Raw genomic sequence first — 19,887 nt, 5'->3', positions numbered from 1 at the left:
AGTGTTGACAGTGGATAGCTGTATAACTGTAACAACATGTTATAAATCGCTTTAGTCTCCCTGTCAATCAAACAGTTTCCTGCCCAGCACTCTCAGTGAGACAAGAATTGTGAGATTTGGTCAAAGTGGTAGGATTAGCCAGAATAATCCTTGTCATTCCCATTTATGGGAGAACTGAGCTTGCCACTTCTCCGACAGACTACTCCATGCCTCAGTGTACACAGGCAGATATATAGAGGCAGAATGTCTGATGCATACCATTCATAACCTCCACTAAAGCAAGCTACGAGTCCTAAATTCATCTGTTTTCTGGTTAAATCGTAATTGAAACTTAAAACCATGGCATCCTCCTGTGCCGACCAGATCTGTTCACCGTCTGCCACTAAATTGTCGTCTGCTGCTGCCTCATGGAAGGACGACCCAGTGTCTGCCTCCTTCCAACTCTTCAGTCTCATTGAAATGCAGGATAGATTCCTCGTACAAGTCCAGGCAATAGGTATGTACATGTGTTCATCTAAAGTAATTCTTTCTTAAATGAAATTCTTTGATTAAGTTGGCCATTAGGTCACATCCGTAAAGAAATGCTATTTTTAACATGATAACCTAAATAACTAGCTGATTGGCCTATGCATATATATCACTGTCTTCATTTATGAACTATTATTTACATACACAATTTACTAATTTACAATTTACTAATAAGCTCCTGTCTCTCATTTCAGATGCCTACATCCTGGAACTGACCGAGAAAATCGTGAGAGATGCAGCCAATGGCAGCCATGTTGGCCATGGGTTACTTCTGCTCAACAGGAAGTGTGTAGCTGAAGGTGTCCGTCAGGTCTACCTACGACTGGCCACACAGAAGTGGAGACAAGTCAGGCAGTGCTACAACTTCATCAGACAAAACTTCGATGACGACGATCTTTCAGCTGCTGATTTGGAGGAGTCACATGACCACGAGGTCACCCAGATTGCTCGTGGACTTAGTATGGAGTGTTGTGCGTTCCAGCGATCATGCTAGCAGGATGACAACACTCTTAAAATGACTTGAATTGAAGATATGTCTTCACTGATGAACATCCAGTGCTCATGTAAATATTGTTAACATGTGACGTGACGATCATGCTAGCAGGATGAAAACACTCTTAAACTTATGTTGAAGATTCTGTCTTCATTGTTTGAAATCTAGTGTTTTTGTTGATATTGTTAATGCCAAGTGATGCCATGACACATGCTGTCAAGAAACTCATCTGGAGCTTTGTAAATAAACTGCTGAACATTGAGAGTCTTGTTGTTGACTTACAGCACCACACTTAAGTTCTCCTCAGATCCTTCAGACGATGAAGTAAAAGCCAGTCAGGACCTTTAGTGTAAATAGAACAGGACGCCATACTTGAGCCAATTGGCAGTCCTAGAGGCTAGTCATCCAAAACCAAGATGATATGTATATCAAATGATTACAAATTCAGTCTAAAGGTTATTTGATAAATTTTCCTGTTATGTTACCCGGACTCTATTCAAATGAAAGTATTAAACGTAAAGCCCAGAGAATAATCAGTGTCCATTATCCGCCGAACAGATTGGGCAAAAAAGGTAAAAATAGTGGTGAAACTTATCTGAAAGGATCATTGAAACATCTGTCTGTGAAATGAAAATAATATACAGGTGAGTTCCGGTGAGTAGAAGGGAAGTGGAGGGGAATTGGCTTTTTGATGGTACATGAACGATATGACATCCTCGATACACCTGACGCTCATGTTAAAATTCTTGGCCAAGTTACCTTGTTTCGACTTTGCCAGTTTGAGGAGAAAACCTGATTTACATGCATAAAGAAACAGATCAGCAAGAAGGGGAGCCCAACTGGGGCCCACGGGGAGGTCTTGCCAAAATGTCAGTCAGTCATGAACACACAAATGCCATTTAGAAAAATGTAACAAATGTAACAAATGTTATATTTGGGATAAGACTTTCTTAGTAAAGTACAGATTCTCATACATTTTTGGGTTTAGTCCCATCCGGGATTCGAACCCACACTGCCAGAATGAGGTACCCCTCTGACAAGTGTAAATTGGCATGTACCCCATGGCCAAAAGCTATGAACACACAAATGCCATTGCCAATGCCAGTTTACACTTGTCAGAGGGGAAGTCTCGGAGGCTGAGTGGATTAGATCGCTGAGTTTGTGCTGGTGACTAGGTGCCTCACTCTGTACTTTACTAAGAAAGCATTATCCCAAATATAATGTGTCAGTCAGTTCTGGACAAATATTGTGTCCTTCCTTGCCAGGGGTTGGGTCCACTTCCTGGCACAGTGATGACTTACCATTGTACTTTGATGCCCGTAAGTAACTCTGGATAGAGCGGGGTTAGGTCTTGCAACACTAACTGATTTTGACTATACCAATGAATTGACAAATATTAACTCACTCACACAAGAGATCATCCATAATCTGAGGAAGTTGATCTATATACGGGATGAGGAGAAAAATAAGGAACATGCTTTGATAACAACTTGTTTAATAATACATTAAAACAGAGGTAAATGATGAACGTCAGTCTGTCTTCACTTTGTCCTGAAACAGTGGGAGGGCCAGTCGGACCCACTGGTCGTGCCATCGCACCGACTGAAAGGACTTCACATTGTTTCTCAGTTTCCTCAATGCTGATTGGTTGTCTGGAAAACCCTTCAAGAGATCCTGTGAAGAGAAGTGTTCATTTATTTTGAGCCATCCAAACAGATTTAATACCTGTAAACTTCCCTTGAATACATGCTTGATGAACTTTGTAGTAGAAAGGAGACATTGCTTGGGTGAGATCAAGCAATATCTACATTGCTTTGCAGACCATTGTGACGTCATTGGTTACCATGACATCACAATCAAATGACATCACTAATGGCTCTGCTACTGAAGCTGTTAGCTGTACTTTTTACGCTTAAGACACTGCTTATTACTGTCTACGGGGGCACGGGTGGCCCAGTTGTCTAAGGCGCTGCGATTCGCTGTGTAGAGTTGCGTCCCTTGGGCGCGCCAGAAACCTATGATCATGAGTTCGAATCCCGGTTCGCCCCAATTATGTTTCTAGGTTTGTCAGCACCATACCCGTGCTCGTGGGTTTCACTGAAGTGGTAAACGTCTTAGACCTGCATCACTTCGGGCGTTCTAAAGTGCACACCAGTTTCTGGGGGGTTATTCTGATCAACAGACAAACAGGTGGAAGCAGTGGGATGCTTGAGACAGAACGTGACAGAGGAGAACCAATGTTAAACCCTTCCCATGGGACTCAATTTACAATTTATAATACATTAAGTTGTATTTCCTGTGAGAGATTTCTGTCCAAAAGTACTGCCAACTTTATATCTTCCATGAGCCATGACATGTTACGATAACTAGCAGTGCTAATCAGGGAGAGTCCGCTTCTGAAACTGGAAGCCGTTTAGGTTTGAAATAGAAGTGCTGTACTAGGTACATGTTATAATGTTACCTACCTGCAGTTGATCGGACAACTGCTCGCTGTCGTGGAACACCAGCCCATTCTCTCTGTGCTTCACCAACTCGGGCAGACTGGGAACACAAGACGGTGAAACACTCCAACAGATACTCTCTGTGTATGCTAGTAGTATCATGTTGGGAGTTTAATTAGGGCTACCGAGATATATTTGATGAGATGCAAGTTGGAGTAGGATGCCTGTTCACACACTATCTCAGTCCTATTGTGGTATGTCAGCTTAGTGTGAGAGGAAAACCCAACTACACACCTCAGTCCTATCGTGGCACGTCAGCCTAGTGTGAGAGGAAAACCCAACTACACACTATCTCAGTCCTATCGTGGTATGTCAGCTTAGTGTGAGAGGAAACCCAACTACACACTATCTCAGTCCTGTCGTGGTATGTCAGCTTAGTGTGAGAGGAAAACCCAACTACACACTACCTTAGTGCTATCGTGGTATGTCAGCTTAGTGTGAGAGGAAACCCAACTACACACTATCTCAGTCCTGTCGTGGTATGTCAGCTTAGTGTGAGAGGAAAACCCAACTACACACTACCTTAGTGCTATCGTGGTATGTCAGCTTAGTGTGAGAGGAAACCCAACTACACACTATCTCAGTCCTGTCGTGGTATGTCAGCTTAGTGTGAGAGGAAAACCCAACTACACACTATCTCAGTCCTATCGTGGTATGTCAGCCTAGTGTGAGAGGAAAACCCCACTACACACTATCTCAGTCCTATCGTGGTATGTCAGCTTAGTGTGAGAGGAAACCCAACTACACACTACCTTAGTGCTATCGTGGTATGTCAGCCTAGTGTGAGAGGAAAACCAAACTACACACTACCTTAGTCCTATCCTGGTATGTCAGCTTAGTGTGAGAGGAAAACCCAACTACACACTATCTCAGTCCTATCGTGGTATGTCAGCCTAGTGTGAGAGGAAAACCCAACTACACACTACCTTAGTCCTATCCTGGTATGTCAGCTTAGTGTGAGAGGAAAACCCCACTACACACTATCTCAGTCCTATCGTGGTATGTCAGCTTAGTGTGAGAGGAAAACCCAACTACACACTATCTCAGTCCTATCGTGGTATGTCAGCTTAGTGTGAGAGGAAAACCCAACTACACACTACCTTAGTCCTATCCTGGTATGTCAGCTTAGTGTGAGAGGAAAACCCTACTACACACTATCTCAGTCCTATCGTGGTATGTCAGCTTAGTGTGAGAGGAAAACCCAACTACACACTATCTCAGTCCTATCGTGGTATGTCAGCTTAGTGTGAGAGTAAAACCCAACTACACACTACCTTAGTCCTATCGTGGTATGTCAGCTTAGTGTGAGAGGAAACCCAACTACACACTACCTTAGTGCTATCGTGGTATGTCAGCTTAGTGTGAGAGGAAACCCAACTACACACTACCTTAGTGCTATCGTGGTATGTCAGCTTAGTGTGAGAGGAAACCCAACTACACACTACCTCAGTCCTATCGTGGTATGTCAGCCTAGTGTGGCCCTTGATGTTTACCACTGGGTTTGTTATTTAATTCAGCACTCAGCAATGTTCCACCTACATGAAGTTGAATCTGGTGATTCTGGTGAACCAATGATTGGCAACAATCCACGCTATCAGATAGTGGTGTAACGATACATGGAACTATCGATTGATTGCGATTGCTTGTCTCACGATAGTACACTATCGATTGCAACTTGAAACAATCGATACTATTGCCGATAGTTTGTCTAACTATTGATAGTTTCGATAGTTAATTTGTTTGGTACATTTACTTTCTTAAAAAACATAGAAACAACTCCTATGATCATCTAACCTCTGTCATGCTTTCGATTGGATTGCACTTCTTTGTCTGCTTGATTTAGAATTACGTCCCTTAGCTACTCGTCGCTAGGCAACATTGACAAGATGGCGGATGCCACATGTCAGTTTTGTCAACTTTGTTTCCTAATTGATATGTTGAATCGCATTTAGTCATTCAGTGAATGCCAATGTGACAATTAAAGAGTTTGACAGTTTGTATAGTCAAATACTAGTCATTCAATCACATTCATTCACATTGGCGCTAAAACTCTGCCAGTTACATGAAGTGAAATTTTATATTAAAATATTTTTGAGGTCTGTTTGAACTTGTTTTCTTCTCATTTCTTGTTTTCTTTGCAAATAGTATCAGAAAGTTATAATTATTTTGATGGTGTCAGTCAAAATGCTGAAATATATGCTGCTAAAGCCTGCTATAATTGCAAGTGAAAACTATCGCAATAGTATCGCAATAGTAGGGCCACTATCGCAATAGTATCGCAATAGGTTGTTTTAACTATCGCAATAGTATCGCAATAGTCAAAAATGCCTCAATAGTCACCCCTACTATCGGAGTAGGATGACATGCTATAAACAAAGTCACTGTACATTTACCCATTAAGTCACCTTGTACAACCAGCATAGGTTGCTGGGGACCAATTCTAACCGAGAGTACCCGTGGGGTGACAAGCATAGGTTGCTGGGGACCTATTCTAACCCAGAGTACCCCTGGGGAGACAAGCATAGGTTGCTGGGGACCTATTCTAACCCAGAGTACCCCTGGGGAGACAAGCATAGGTTGCTGGGGACCTATTCTAACCCAGAGTACCCCTGGGGAGACAAGCATAGGTTGCTGGGGACCTATTCTAACCTAGAGTACCCCTGGGGAGACAAGTATAGGTTGCTGGGGACCTATTCTAACCCAGAGTACCCGTGGGGAGACAAGCATAGGTTGCTGGGGACCTATTCTAACCCAGAGTACCCGTGGGGAGACAAGCATAGGTTGCTGGGGACCTATTCTAACCCAGAGTACCCGTGGGGAGACAAGCATAGGTTGCTGGGGACCTATTCTAACCCAGAGTACCCGTGGGGAGACAAGCATAGGTTGCTGGGGACCTATTCTAACCCAGAGAACCCCTGGGGAGACAAGTATAGGTTGCTGGGGACCTATTCTAACCCAGAGTCCCCAATCAATTATTTGTATTCACTGACCAATTAAAATCCACAGCACAAACTGGAAGGCCACAGCCAAACATGTCAACCACTTTCATTGGTAGATCCAGCCCACTGGATGACTTATGAAGACACACGCCTATGTCCGCTGAGCCTGTGGGAGAAAGGGAAACATAAAGACTATTGTAGACATAATAACGTATAACAACTTCCCTATTTTACTGTAATGGCGACATTTCGGTTTAGATCCTCATACTGTTGTTAATCAAGACTATTGCAAAGATTTCTTCTTGACTGAAAAAGACAAGAGTCAACAGCAAAATTCAGCCATGGCTTTTTTTCAAAGCTCGCCTGGAATTTCCTATTTGGAATGTTATAGAAGGATCGGGGAAAACCAGGCTTTCGGACGACTGCATGCCTGCAAAAATGATTGCAAACGTTTTTATTGTCCACCTGAGAACCATCTACAGATTGCAGCAAAGACACCAGGTCACCAACAGCGTACCGTCTTCTTACAGCCTGGTTTCTCTGATACTTTGTAAGTCTTGGCATGTTGCTAGTATCAATACAAGAATGTTGGATACACGTACAGTCAACTTTGTCTATAAGGAACACGCTTATAATGAACTGACGGATATAACAAACTGTTTTTTTTATTCCCGGACATTTTCTGTCTATATGTTGTATGTAAGCTTATAATGAATTATGGTTATAACGAACTAGAATTACCCGGTAGTGGTCCCTTTCAGTTCGTTATAACCCCAGTTTACTGTATGTGGTGCCATTCATCAGAAAAGGCACAAGGAAATGCAAGTGAATTTTGATTCTCATGGAAAGCATTCGGGAATTTGTACCATGGTTGTTTGTTAAGCTGCATTTTGTCATTATATCCATATGTGTGTTACTTTTCGGACGTTGACATAAAATTTGGATACAGACTATGCCAAAAATGAGATACAAAAAAAAATGCATTGGTATTTCAAAGGGAAACTTTCATGAAGGATTTTCAGGAAGTGCTGTTTCCTTTTAGGTTCAATATAGCTTCATGGCCTGGTTGATATAGAAGGATGGGATACATTCTGCTTTGGGGCCTCAGCAATATTACAGCTATTCACAGCGATGGTTGATATAGCAGACCAGTTGTTGGTTGAAGGCGCTGATTAATGTTAATGAATCATTAGGTGTGGTCACTGCACCCTGATACACAACACTGCACAGCAAACACAAAAGCCTGCCAGTAAACATTCTGAAGAAGTCCCTGCACTGACCATGGTTATATACAGCCTGAGTGAATAGGAAGAAGTTGTCATCACACTTCACTTCAACTAAACTACTGCTGATTAGTGAAACATTTCACCCATTAAACACTAGCTAATTAAGCTCTGTCACCTGTGTAAATTACTGTAATTAAAACTACTCTCTGTGTGTCAACAATCAGACAAAACAAACAACTGACTAGCAATGAGAGTTTGTACAAATCTTAGTGATAGTGGTAATGTTGTGTCATTGTATTTTCAAAGAAGAAAATTAATACATCATGATACATATGTCTGTTATCTAAACATTCCGGAACAATACGTTATCATGACTTCAAATTTTATAATGAATGTTTGCTAACTTCACAATATTTTACATCATGGTTGGTAAAAAAGTGTATCCAAGTTTACATCTGTTTCTTTGCAGTCAAATTTGGCCTGCCTGTTTAAATTACCAGCAGTAATGTGGCAGCACAATATCAACAATATATATTCACAATACTGTGACATACGCACCACCAATTTACTGCCAATCAGGCAATCACCAAAAAGTCCTTCCTATAGCAATGCATTGCAGCCATTGGGTAGGCTGACATCCAATCAAGCAATCACTAACAACATGGTGTGGAGAGTACATAGCTGTAACAACACGTAATAAATCTCTTCAATCTACCCGACTTCCAGCCAATCAAGCAGTTCCTGCCCAGCACTCTCAATGAGACAAGACAATGAGATTAGGTCAAATTAGCAGGGTTAGCCAGGATAATCCTTGTCAATCCAACTTATGGGAGAACTGAGCTTGCCACTACTCCAACAGGCTACTCCATGCCTCAGTGTCACACAGGCAGGTATAAGAGGCAGGATGTCTGATGCACACTATTCACATTCAAGCTTTGGATTTGCATTGTCAATTGGCTCTCCTTGAAAATCCATCCTATATTCTAACTTTGAAACCATGGCGACATCCACTTCAACCACCTGTGCTGACCAGATCTGTTCAACGTCTGCCACTAAATTGTCGTCTGCTGCTGTCTCATGGCAGGACGACCCAGTGTCTGCCTCCTTCCAGCTCTTCAGTCTCATTGAAATGCAGGATAGATTCCTCGAACAAGTCCAGGCCATAGGTATGTACATGTGTTGTCCTCAAGTATTTCATTCAAAAATTGAGCAAATCCTTCCAAAACATTTATACTGTAAGGCGTAATATTCTTTTTCTTTACACAGAAATATAAACAGTTCTTATACTCCTTTCAGATGCCTACATCCTGGAACTGACCGAGAAGATCGTGAGAGATGCAGCCAATGGCAGCCATGTTGGCCATGGGTTACTCCTGCTTAACAGGAAGTGTGTAGCTGAAGGTGTCCGTCAGGTCTACCTACGACTGGCCACACAGAAGTGGAGACAAGTCAGGCAGTGCTACAACTTCATCAAACAAAACTTTGAGAACCACGACGACCTTTCAGCAGCTGATTTGGACGAGTCACATGACCATGAGGTTACCAAGATTGCTCGTGGACTTAGTATGGAGTGTTGTGCGTTCCAGCGATCAAATTAGGAGTATCTGACTGCATCAAGCCAAAGGACATATAGTGCTCATTGTAAATATTGTACAAAACATAGGTGTGTCAATATGTGGTTTTGTGAATAAACGTCATCATGCTCCAAGCCTGTTTTCTGTTACAGCTGCATTGTATGCTTGCTCAGTATGATCATTGATTTTACCAAGGACACGTCACAGGTTCTACTCACCGAGCAGGAGTGGATAGTCCTCCGATGTCAGCCATGGGAGACAGAACTTGATGTGAGAGAAAGTCATCTCCGATATCTTCTTCATATAAAAGTCTTTCTGAGGACCTTTGCCTTAGGGGACAGATAACGAATCTCATAAAAATTAGATCTTTGTTCTCGCTACTGCTATACAAAGATGGACATTCCATTACAGGGCACGTTAGGACAACCTTTCATCCGGTCAATCAGTGCATCGCTTACCAAATCAGGAAGTGACAGTCAGAATGTTTTCTAATGATGAAACCATGAAAAATGTAACACAAATTTATTCCGAACAACACAGGCTTTACGACTAAATCCATAATAGGCCATGTATTACCCACTCCAGAATGTTATTTTCTAATCGAGAATTCGGAAGCGTAGTCGCCAATTTGAATCTAGTGCTGTAGAGCATGAGAAAGCAGCTTTCTGATGGGCTAATGTAGACTTGTTGTCAGTCATCCCATTGGTCGGATAAAGTTTGGTCTGATGTGACCCGTCATGGGATGTCTTCAGATATTTGTTAAGCAGTAGCGAGCACAACAATCTGATTTTAATGAGATTGGACAGATAACATACATCATGTGTGTAAATTTCTGAACTTGAGAAGTGTTTAGCATAGTGTTCTATGCTTCTGACATCTCCATGTTATATACAACTCGACATGCTCTACTCTGCTTCAACTGCTACATCAAGAAGATTACCAGGATGTCAAAAAAATGGAAATTTGAAGAAAAATAATACATAGCCTGACTTTGGAGAAATTCCATTTAGAAACGTAAGCTACTACCATCACAGGTGGACCCTTTGTGCCCACATCTTCCCGATGCAAGGCTGTTTACTGCAAAAGTCCAGTTCCTGGCAAACTAGGCTGGAATTTCTGGGCGCCACCAGTTTCTATTACTGGTTATATCCCTTCTATGTCGCTCCTATTGACCAATCAGATTCCACCTCTCATATCACTTGCATTTGCTTCAAACAAAATGGTGGCGCCCAGTCAAGATGATCGGATCGATAATCAACATCAATATTGTGATTAAACAGGTTTTACTTTGCGAAGTGCATCAAATCATGTGAGCTCCTTGATTAAAACATGAAAAGATTTGGAAAATATCTGTTGATGCCGAGCTACCCATACACATGCTTTGCAAATCCAGCAATCGACCGAAATCTGCACAGCAGTTTATGAACTGGATGTCGATTTCGTTACACGATTTTGATTAGATTATGCATAGACTCGTTATTCCAGCCGAAATATAACTCCATAATTCCAGGACGGCAAGGGTGGAAACTGGACTTTCATAGTCAGTTGACTCCCTTGCCTCGAGAAGATGTAGTGCCCACTGCTTTCACGTGTCTTACACATAGACAGGCCATTGAACAGGTGGACACTGGAGTAAACCCTACAGACATTAGTCATGATAATGTGACAATAGGACCAGCTCACCTGTTATCACACAGATCAGGTCAGGTAAGGGCAAGGACCTCGTTGATACGGCCTCTTCGTATTCTGCATTTAGAATTGACAACAGGCATAGAAATTCACTTTTTTTTCAATTTTACAATGTCATAATTAAGATCATTCAGAACATATGATGTTTGTTTACAAGTGGCAAATAACAGTTCTGGAGTATTTGCCAACTTCATGCTTTCTGGATTCCCCTAATGACTAATTACTTGGGAGGGTTTTTTAAATGTATTTGGAAACATTAAGCAAATATATTTTTCTTAAAACATGGATATTAGCCAAATTGTTTCAATATCGTAACTTTTCTCAGGTTGTTCTTAAGTTCCTCATCTATATATTTTGAATATCGGATGTTATGATACCAAACACACAAGCGTAGTCTCTTTATTAAACAAGAAAACTATGCCCATCATTAAAATAGTGAATATAAACTATAAAAAAACGAATCCTATAAAGCCTTAAGAAGAGAAAGGCACTTGGGCTGTCATCAGAAAAAAATGATTCCATGTGAAATTAATACACACAATACACGGGCCTTCTCTGGAAAACAATTAATGGCAGACACTATGCACTTAGTTGAAAAGCATGCAGCAAGGGCCATAACTCTGCACACACAAAATTTACAGCACCATTTTTCAAACACAGTTTTGACAAGTATGTTTTAGATAAGCATGCAAGCTTTCATTCATGTAACTTCAGTTGTTTCTGAGAAAACTTGTCCCCATTTCATGCAGTTTCCACAAAGTTAAAAAACATGGAGCAAGGGCCACAACTCTGTTAAAAATATATTTACACCAATTTTCTAACTCATTGTGTAAAATTTTATTTCTCTGACTTAAATAGTTTTGCGAAAATTTGACGGACGGACGGACAAGGGATAATAATGACATTATTATAATCAATTTTCACTTACTGCTGTAAATTTAGAAACCACCTATGAATACAATGTTAGCATGAACTGCCCTATTTAGGATATAGTAACAACTGACTTTGCATCTATGTTTCTTGAGGAAATATGCACATCCCTGTCTCAATGAATGGATAGCATTCAGCAATAGTTTATCAAGGCAGGTTGTATGAAGTTTTCTAGAAGTAGTTTCTTCTAGGTTACCTCATTTGCATATTTATTGAATCACGATAGGAGATAAAGTATGATAAAGTAAGGTAATGACTTACTTTCTAAAGCACTGAGCAGGATACCAAAATCTTCATCCTCTGCAATAAGAAATATCACACCATTATAACATACTTCCTTTATGAGCAATAAACTTGGCATGCAATAAACAAAGGTCGAAGTAAAACTTCATTAAGCTGATATCTGATGTCTTAATTTTGAGAGATTATGAGAGTGAGTGAGTTTGGTTTAACAGTGCTTTGAACAGTATTCCAATTATATCACAGCTTGACAGCATAATTTGGGAGGAAAGCTTGAAGTGATGCAGGTCTCAGAAGTTTACCACTTTGGTGAAACCTACAAGCACGGGAAAGCGAGCCCACAATCATAGGTATTGACAGATTCTGACACAGCGATGGTTAAAATATATCGCAGTTCAACAGTCAGTCAAAAAATAATATTTCCCCCAAACCCTGGCAACAAACACACATGGGCAGGTACAGCTACTCACCTGTCCAGCTCGTACTACTGACAAGAAGTGCCGGCCTTGACCTCCGCTCCTCCACACCCAACTCGCCTCTGCTGGTAAATACTGGACCCTCTGGTGACCTGCACAGTGCAATGACTGACTTATGATCTCCATGTGTTTTCTAAGAATTTCTTTGCACATTGTCATTTGTCAGTCGAGTTGTTTCAGTTGTGACTGGTTGAATATGTTAAGGCTTTCCTGAAATTTGTTAATCAATAATGTTCATAGAGGATTCATCACGAGTATTTTTTAATATGGGAAATATCAACCGAGTCTTAGTTAATCGGTATTTGCCGAGGCTTTGGCGAGGCAAATACCGATTAACGGGACGAGGTTGATATTTCCCATATTAAAAAACACGAGTGATGAATTCTATTTATCATTTTCACATTTTTGCTTCCAAATTAAGGAATAATTGCATTAAACATTAACATCAGCAACTTGTCGAAATCTTACGTATAGATCGTGCGTAGTGATACATGTTTTCCATAGCCATGTAAACCAAAATAAACAATTCGCTGAGAAAAAAAGTTCCTCGGATTATTTTAAACAAAATACTTGAACAGACTTTTGCAGAATAATTGAAACTTTAATAACGGTAACAACAACGATTCTGTGTAATCTGATTATATCTCTGGTGTAACTTAACTTATAATATATAGTTTCAAATCAAACCGCTCGCTCTTCCGGTTATCTAATTTGCATATCTAATTTGCATACTTATGTCATTGGGGTATGACATACATGTTTTTATGTCATAAGCTTATGTCATGGATAAATGCTTAAGTTAAATGATAAATATTGATATTAGATGAACGCTCATCTCTTAATCCCTTTATAATTTTCATAACAAAGCAAACTATTTTTATCTTTGTGTTATGCTACTGCCACATAAAGACTAGACAGAGCCCAGTCAGGTCTTCTTGTTTGTCAAACGGTAATTGAAAACAGACAATTTGGGAAAGTAAATTGGAATATGTGTTAACTGTGTTAACATGGATAAAAGTGTCACTCTTCAACCTAGGAACATCAGCATTCGCAAAATCTCATTCACATCTGGAAACGGACATTTTACTTACTCCGCAGCAAATACAGGGTATTCTCGACACAGTCTGGAGAAGAGGTCATGCTTAGTGGAGACAGAGGTTGCTTGGAATCTCTGTGGTGCTCGATCATACAGCGTCACTGCTCTGTGAGAATTACACAGACCTTCATCAACGGGTTATCAAGCCTGGTGTTAATGGCCCTTTTTAATACCAGTCCAGAGGACTAGTGTAAACTAGTATAAACCTTATTTCACTCATCCTCAGAGTTTGAAGCTAGTCCTCCTTGAGTAACTTAAATGTTTAGCTTGTTTACATTTCCTGTCAGTTAGAGTGAGGCTAGAGTGAATTTCGAAGGAAATGAATACGCACAAAGGTTTAGTTTACCAATGGATTATAATACATATTTTATAGATACTGTAATTTACCAATTATTATGCAAAAACAGACATCCATTCACAAATTAATAATTCCAGTACTCAATTTCTAAAGATCCTTACATCATAAATTGATTACACTTTTTTTATGCAGATTTGTAAATTTATGGCAGTGGCCCTCACAACCAGCATCCCACACTCGGAGATTCCCCCCACTCACTTCACACCCCAGTTATCGTGGAGGTCCTTCCTCATGGCGTCCGTCACACACAGATTGGAGTGTGCAAATCTTCCAAAGAATCTTTCATACCTGAGACAAAGAAAGGATTGTTTTATTCTAAAGTGTAATCCCAATTCGATTGCCAGTAAAACCTATAGAGATAACCAGTGTTTGAAATAAGCACCTGTCCGTAAGCCTGTGGCAGGTACATGTACATCTCGTGTCTGTTAAATTGTTTGATAGGCATTACTTAGAAGTTGACGGATGACAAGATAGACACAATATTATGGATAACAACTTCTTTAATACTGTGAAAAGTGACGTTTCGGTATAGATCCTTATACCGTTGTCACCTTGTCTTGCTTGACAACAAGCCTGGGTCCTTATGTCCTGCAGTAAATTTGTGTGCGTATTTCTCTGTCACAGTAAGCTGCAGTTTTCTAAATGAGGGCCTGGAGAGTTCAGTCCGGGCCTACAGCTTCTAAAGTCCTGATGGCAGCCTGGCAATTATTTTCTATGTCAAACACTGGATATAATTGTAAGAGAAATATAGATATAACTGATCTTTCCCATTATTATACATAAAGACTACTAAGAAATAACAAAAGACAACCTATTGCTCTAACACGTTAAAGGAAATGACTTTGGGGAAATCTGTCATTCAAGCAGCCATGTTGTGTTTGGGTGTAAAAATGTGCTTAATGGAAGTTTTAACCTTGTGTGCTAACTACATTAATAAAAAAAGATTGTGGTCACTTAATACCTAACAACAAGTTGTAGCCTAAATCATGCAAATTTGAAATGTTTCCAACTTGAACAAAAGACTGCCACATTTGACATGAATGTAAGTCGAAAACAACCAAACCTGCTCACCACTTGGAGAAGGCCACCAGTGGATGGGACCTGCCCAGACTAAGGCTGAGGATGGTGTACCCATAGTTATGCCAGTCCACCACCAGGTGGCTGGATCTCAGCAGCGACACCAGCCAGCAGACGGCAATAGTTGGGATGGCCGGGGGGTTCTAGGAAGAACAGTTAAACACACACCTCATCTCAAGAACCGACTGTAGGCTGCCATACCATAACAGAAGAATGACTGTTATCTCCATGAACAGTGTCTGTCCATAAGTTGTTACACCAAACCTTCAGAGACATCACAGACAGCATTCCACAGATGCTGCTGGAGGGCTATGGGTTATTCAGCTGTCATCTTCCCTAGGCAAGGGAGTTAACCGACTATAAAAGTTCAGTTTCCACCCTTGCAGAAATAGGCTGGAATTATGGAGTTACATTTTGACCTGACTAACGACTCTATGCATTCTTCAATCCAAATCGACATCCGGTTCGTAAACTACCGTGCACATTTCGGTCGGCTGCAGGATTTGCAAAGCATGTATCCGTCAAAATAGCGTCTACAGATATTTTCCACATCTTTTCATGATTTGATGCAATACGCGAAGTAAGACCCATGTTACTACAATATAGATCTTGATTATCGATCAGAATCCTTCATGTGGTGACACCATTTTGTTTGAAGCAAATGCAAGTGATATGAGAGGTGGACTCTGACTGGTCAATAAGGGGTACATAGAAGGGACATAACTCATAATAGCCACTGGTTGCGCTACAATCAAACCAAGAAACCTAGTTCGGCAAGGGTGGAAACTGGAGCATTACAGTCTGTTAACTCCCTTGCCTCGGGTAGATATTCAGTCGTATTGTCGTTATCAGTAATCAGTACCATGAAAAGTTGTGTGCCATAGATAGTAACCTGTCCATCTCAAGACTGACGGCACTGTTCCATCTAAAATATGAGAAGTGAGAAAGCTCCATGTTTTAGAAAACTTATCCGATGTTGGCAAGTTAGTTTCAACGGGTCTTGCTACTCAGAAGGAATCTACTTTCACTAACCTGACTTCTGATTGCAAAGTAACCATCAAACTGTCACTTTAAATGGCAAATTGAAAAGACTAAGTTTGAAGTATTATGATTCATAGTACAATAAGTAACTCGCAAGTGATTTCATGGCATGTGATTGGCAAACCAAGTATTTTCCTGTGCATTTATGTTTCAATAAAACTAACATAAAATAGGCCATGCCCACTAACAGACTACAGTCTCCTGATTGGCTGATAATATATCAGCCATGGTTTGTATTGCTTTATTGGGCTGAACATTGTCACGGATTCCATGTTGTTATCTACAGTTATCTTATGTTTTTGATGTAATAAGCAGTCTGTGTGGATATAGGTGTTGACTAATATATATAAGAATTTTCATTAATATTATTTATAACACAAAATGCAAAACAAATATTTAAGTTATTCCTTAAATATTCCAACCAATATAAACTACAGTTCCATGACCCTGCATGACAAGAGTAATGTAATCAATTTGATTAAAAAATGTAGTTGTTTACACCCTTACCATAACAAATGTACTTTCACTGAATGTGTTCACTGACGTTACAGTTAACTGAGTTCAAGACATGTGGAACCAGATAATAGATTAACATATAGTACGTGTGTTGTCCAAGCAAACAACGATGGGTAAGCTGTTTACCTGAAGCAGTGTATATCCAGACTTGGGCAACAAGAGAAGAGTAAATCCTAGAACACCTGACTGCCAGATGACTTTCAGAAAATAGCCTATGATTCTTGGAAACACTGAAAGAAACAAATTCCATGTCATAATGGTTCATCCAGTGAGCATCCACAGTTTGTTTGCTTATTGTTAAACGCTGCACTCTGCAATATTCCAGCTATGTGACAGCTGTCTGCAATATTGTAAATAATCAAGTCTGGACCAGACAATACAGTGATAGACATCATGAGTATCGATTTATGCAATTGGGATACGATACATGAATCGACCAAGTCAGTGAGTCTGACAACCAATCCCGTTAGTCGCCTCTTACGACAAGCATGGGATGCAGTAGACAAATTGCGTTATTCTAATCCATATCTTCATGGGTCACATCCACAGTGAAAAAGCAGGATTTATACAGTTCTTCGAATACTCTGTATTATGTTTTGTAAACTTTGCAAATTAGTGCAATATGTCAGCTTCGACATATTCATGGCACTCTATCATTGGTAAGTCTTGTGGAACGAATTGTCACAAATATCCTTCTATCTATTTCTTTTAATGCATAATTGGCTTACTGACTGTCTTCATATGAAGAAAAGCAGGAACTACTTGCTAGATTGCTCTCTTACATTGCCTTTGCTATATATAATTTTAACTCACTCATTACTTTCAAACTCATCATGGAAACAATGACAAGATCAATAGTATCACTGCAGCACATATGCATATCATGATGATGAGAATGACAAAGGCATGCCTTACCTCTGAATAGAGCGGGAGGTTCCATCATTGTGTGAACTGATATGTTCTTTTCATCTGTTACTTGTTTATGTGGATCCGAACCTTCATGTTTAAAAAAATGAAGTTACAAGTACTGAGCTACATACATAATGTAGTAATACTGCAGTATATATGTTACAGGAAACAAGTATAATCAGTGATTAAGTCTAATAACTGGAAATTTCAGTGATTATGTCTAATAACTGATTCACTCGGTGGTTATGTCTAATTACTGAAATCTTCAGTAATTAGACATAATCACTGAAATGAACCAAGGGATTTTATACTTGTTTACTGAAAGCATATCCCTGCCTTTTTATAATAACTTGTGAGAAGGCTTCATAATCTTGTCCTAAGCCAATCTCCTGTAAACAAACAGAATCATGTGTTGTAACAACATTTGAGAAGGCTTCGCTAGTTGTCCATAGAAATCAAAACATATGTTACAGGAAACAAGTATAATCATTGATTAAGTCTAATAACTGGACATTTCAGTGATTATTTTAATAACTGATTCACTCGGTGGTTATGTCTAATTACTGAACCAAACCAAACTGTATAATGCTGACGATTTCAATACCGATTGAACACTCTCTTTGCGTCAAGCGGTTCAACTTGACTCAGTCTGTGGTGGTCAAGGCTTTGTAAGGTGTAATTGTGTTGGAACTAAACGGTGTCAGACCAATCGCTGCAAATGTTTTAAGGCCAAGATGCAATGTAATTCTAGATGTCATTCAAGTCTTTCATGTGCAAACAAACATTCCTGAGTGTCCATCTGACTGCTATTTGTCATACCATTCACGTCATACCATTTTATGAAATAAAAGATTGAACTGTTTAAGCTTATTTCTGTGATTTTTGTGTAAGGTATCTGGTTACAGGAGGTTGTATTTACTTTGATAGCTAATCTAATTTCAAAACTAGCACACATTATAAAAACAAGGCAGGAATATGCTTTCAGTAAACAAGTATAAAATCCCTTGGTTCATTTCAGTGATTATGTCTAATTACTGAAGATTTCAGTAATTAGACATAACCACCGAGTGAATCAGTTATTAGACATAATCACTGAAATTTTCAGTCATTAGACTTAATCACTGATTATACTTGTTTCCTGTAACATATATACTGCAGTATACTGAAGTGAAAGCAGTATTTTGCAAGAGATGATTGGTACTACTATTAGGACATGTTCAGTTTTTATCAACTTTGGCTGGGACATGCTTCTATATCATGACCAAATTTGAAAAAAACAAACCTTTCAGAACATTTTAGATAACAATCAGTCCATGTCCTAGAGTTTATAATACCCAAAGGGTCTACTAATGAAAGGGTACATCAGAAATTTTACCCAAAGTGTCCAGGGGAATTGTTTTTTCCCAAAAGAATCCACTGCATAATCTGCCAAAGCGGTCCAATTATCATGATTATGCCCCTAGGCCACCTACATGTTATGTTGGCATTCCTAGCTATGAAATATGCATCAACCCACAGGACCATGTAACGAATACTAATAACAAACAAACTTGCAGACAAGGCCAAAGTGCTTGTCTACGAGTTTTTTGCGAATTTGTTTATTATTATTATTAATTACATGGTCCTGTGATCTGCCTTACGCTCAAACTGGTAACAGACGATTTATATATTTTTATTGTGTTCATAAACTGCAAGGTAAATCTTGCAAACATACTTAAAATATGAAACTCAAAATCATTATAAATGTTCGTTTTAATGCAAAATCTATACATTATGATTTAATTGAATTAATCGATAGTTATATGGATCGACAAACACATAATGATAGACATGATAGAATCGAAGTCAAATATAAGCAAAAACAAATGATCTGTTTGTGATCTACCTCCATAGCCCACGATGTCCACCATGTATCCTTCCTTTGCGAGTGATATTGCATGGTACTGAATCCGTGGGCTACGTCCGATGTCCCCAAGTACAACAACGCAAGCTGCTTTTTTCCCTTTAACAACATAATTTAGTAGTAGGTATAGAAATACCAATATAAACGGAAACCAAAACAAAAGTTGGAACGTATATAACATTATTCAGAAACTGAACATAACGTCAAAGTCCCAGACCCATAAATCTTTCAACAACGTGATTGCACGAAAACACGTGTCAACTTCAGAATGTAAACTTCCGGGTGTTCCTTACATCAATTCAAATTTATTTCTTATACATAACAGCAGATAGGTTGCATTTGAACAATAGAACTACCGAGTCGTATAGACTTATGTTCACATTGTGTACCA

General features: G+C 39.6%; 2 protein-coding genes across 2 annotated transcripts; one reads left to right on the top strand and one right to left on the bottom strand.

The window, feature by feature from the left end:
* The first annotated feature begins 274 nt into the window (after positions 1–274).
* On the top strand, positions 275–1,203 carry LOC124142365. Its single transcript, XM_046510786.2, has 2 exons — positions 275–496; positions 723–1,203. Exons 1-2 carry the CDS (start codon positions 340–342, stop codon positions 1,019–1,021), a joined length of 456 nt encoding a protein of 151 aa, XP_046366742.2. The 5' UTR covers positions 275–339; the 3' UTR covers positions 1,022–1,203.
* Positions 1,204–2,499: 1,296 nt separating this feature from the next.
* On the bottom strand, positions 2,500–19,762 carry LOC124142282 (chitobiosyldiphosphodolichol beta-mannosyltransferase-like). Its single transcript, XM_046510666.2, has 13 exons — positions 19,479–19,762; positions 17,600–17,680; positions 16,811–16,914; positions 15,122–15,270; positions 14,249–14,338; positions 13,688–13,798; positions 12,591–12,688; positions 12,142–12,180; positions 10,945–11,007; positions 9,480–9,590; positions 6,513–6,627; positions 3,487–3,562; positions 2,500–2,695 (listed from the first exon to the last, which is right to left on the bottom strand). The coding sequence occupies exons 1-13, from the start codon at positions 19,675–19,677 to the stop codon at positions 2,552–2,554; spliced, it is 1,380 nt and encodes a 459-aa protein (XP_046366622.2). The 5' UTR covers positions 19,678–19,762; the 3' UTR covers positions 2,500–2,551.
* Between the last annotated feature and the right edge of the window lie 125 nt (positions 19,763–19,887).

Source organism: Haliotis rufescens, unplaced genomic scaffold (genome assembly GCF_023055435.1).
Source record: "Haliotis rufescens isolate VD_foot unplaced genomic scaffold, xgHalRufe1.0.p SCAF_11, whole genome shotgun sequence".
In the NCBI taxonomy this organism is placed as follows: Eukaryota; Metazoa; Mollusca; class Gastropoda; order Lepetellida; family Haliotidae; genus Haliotis; species Haliotis rufescens.
This window is presented reverse-complemented; position numbering and strand designations above follow the sequence as displayed.

Bases quoted from the DNA above. Each gene is read 5' to 3' on its own strand.
- LOC124142365 (XM_046510786.2), top strand. From the start codon at position 340: ATGGCATCCTCCTGTGCCGACCAGATCTGTTCACCGTCTGCCACTAAA. The intron at 497-722 runs GTATGTACATGT...CTCTCATTTCAG, and splicing joins CGTACAAGTCCAGGCAATAG to ATGCCTACATCCTGGAACTG.
- LOC124142282 (XM_046510666.2), bottom strand. From the start codon at position 19,677: ATGTTATATACGTTCCAACTTTTGTTTTGGTTTCCGTTTATATTGGTA. The intron at 15,271-16,810 runs GTAAACAGCTTA...TGTTCTTCCTAG, and splicing joins CTGGATATACACTGCTTCAG to AACCCCCCGGCCATCCCAAC. The intron at 11,008-12,141 runs GTAAGTCATTAC...TTCTAAATGCAG, and splicing joins CCTGCTCAGTGCTTTAGAAA to AATACGAAGAGGCCGTATCA.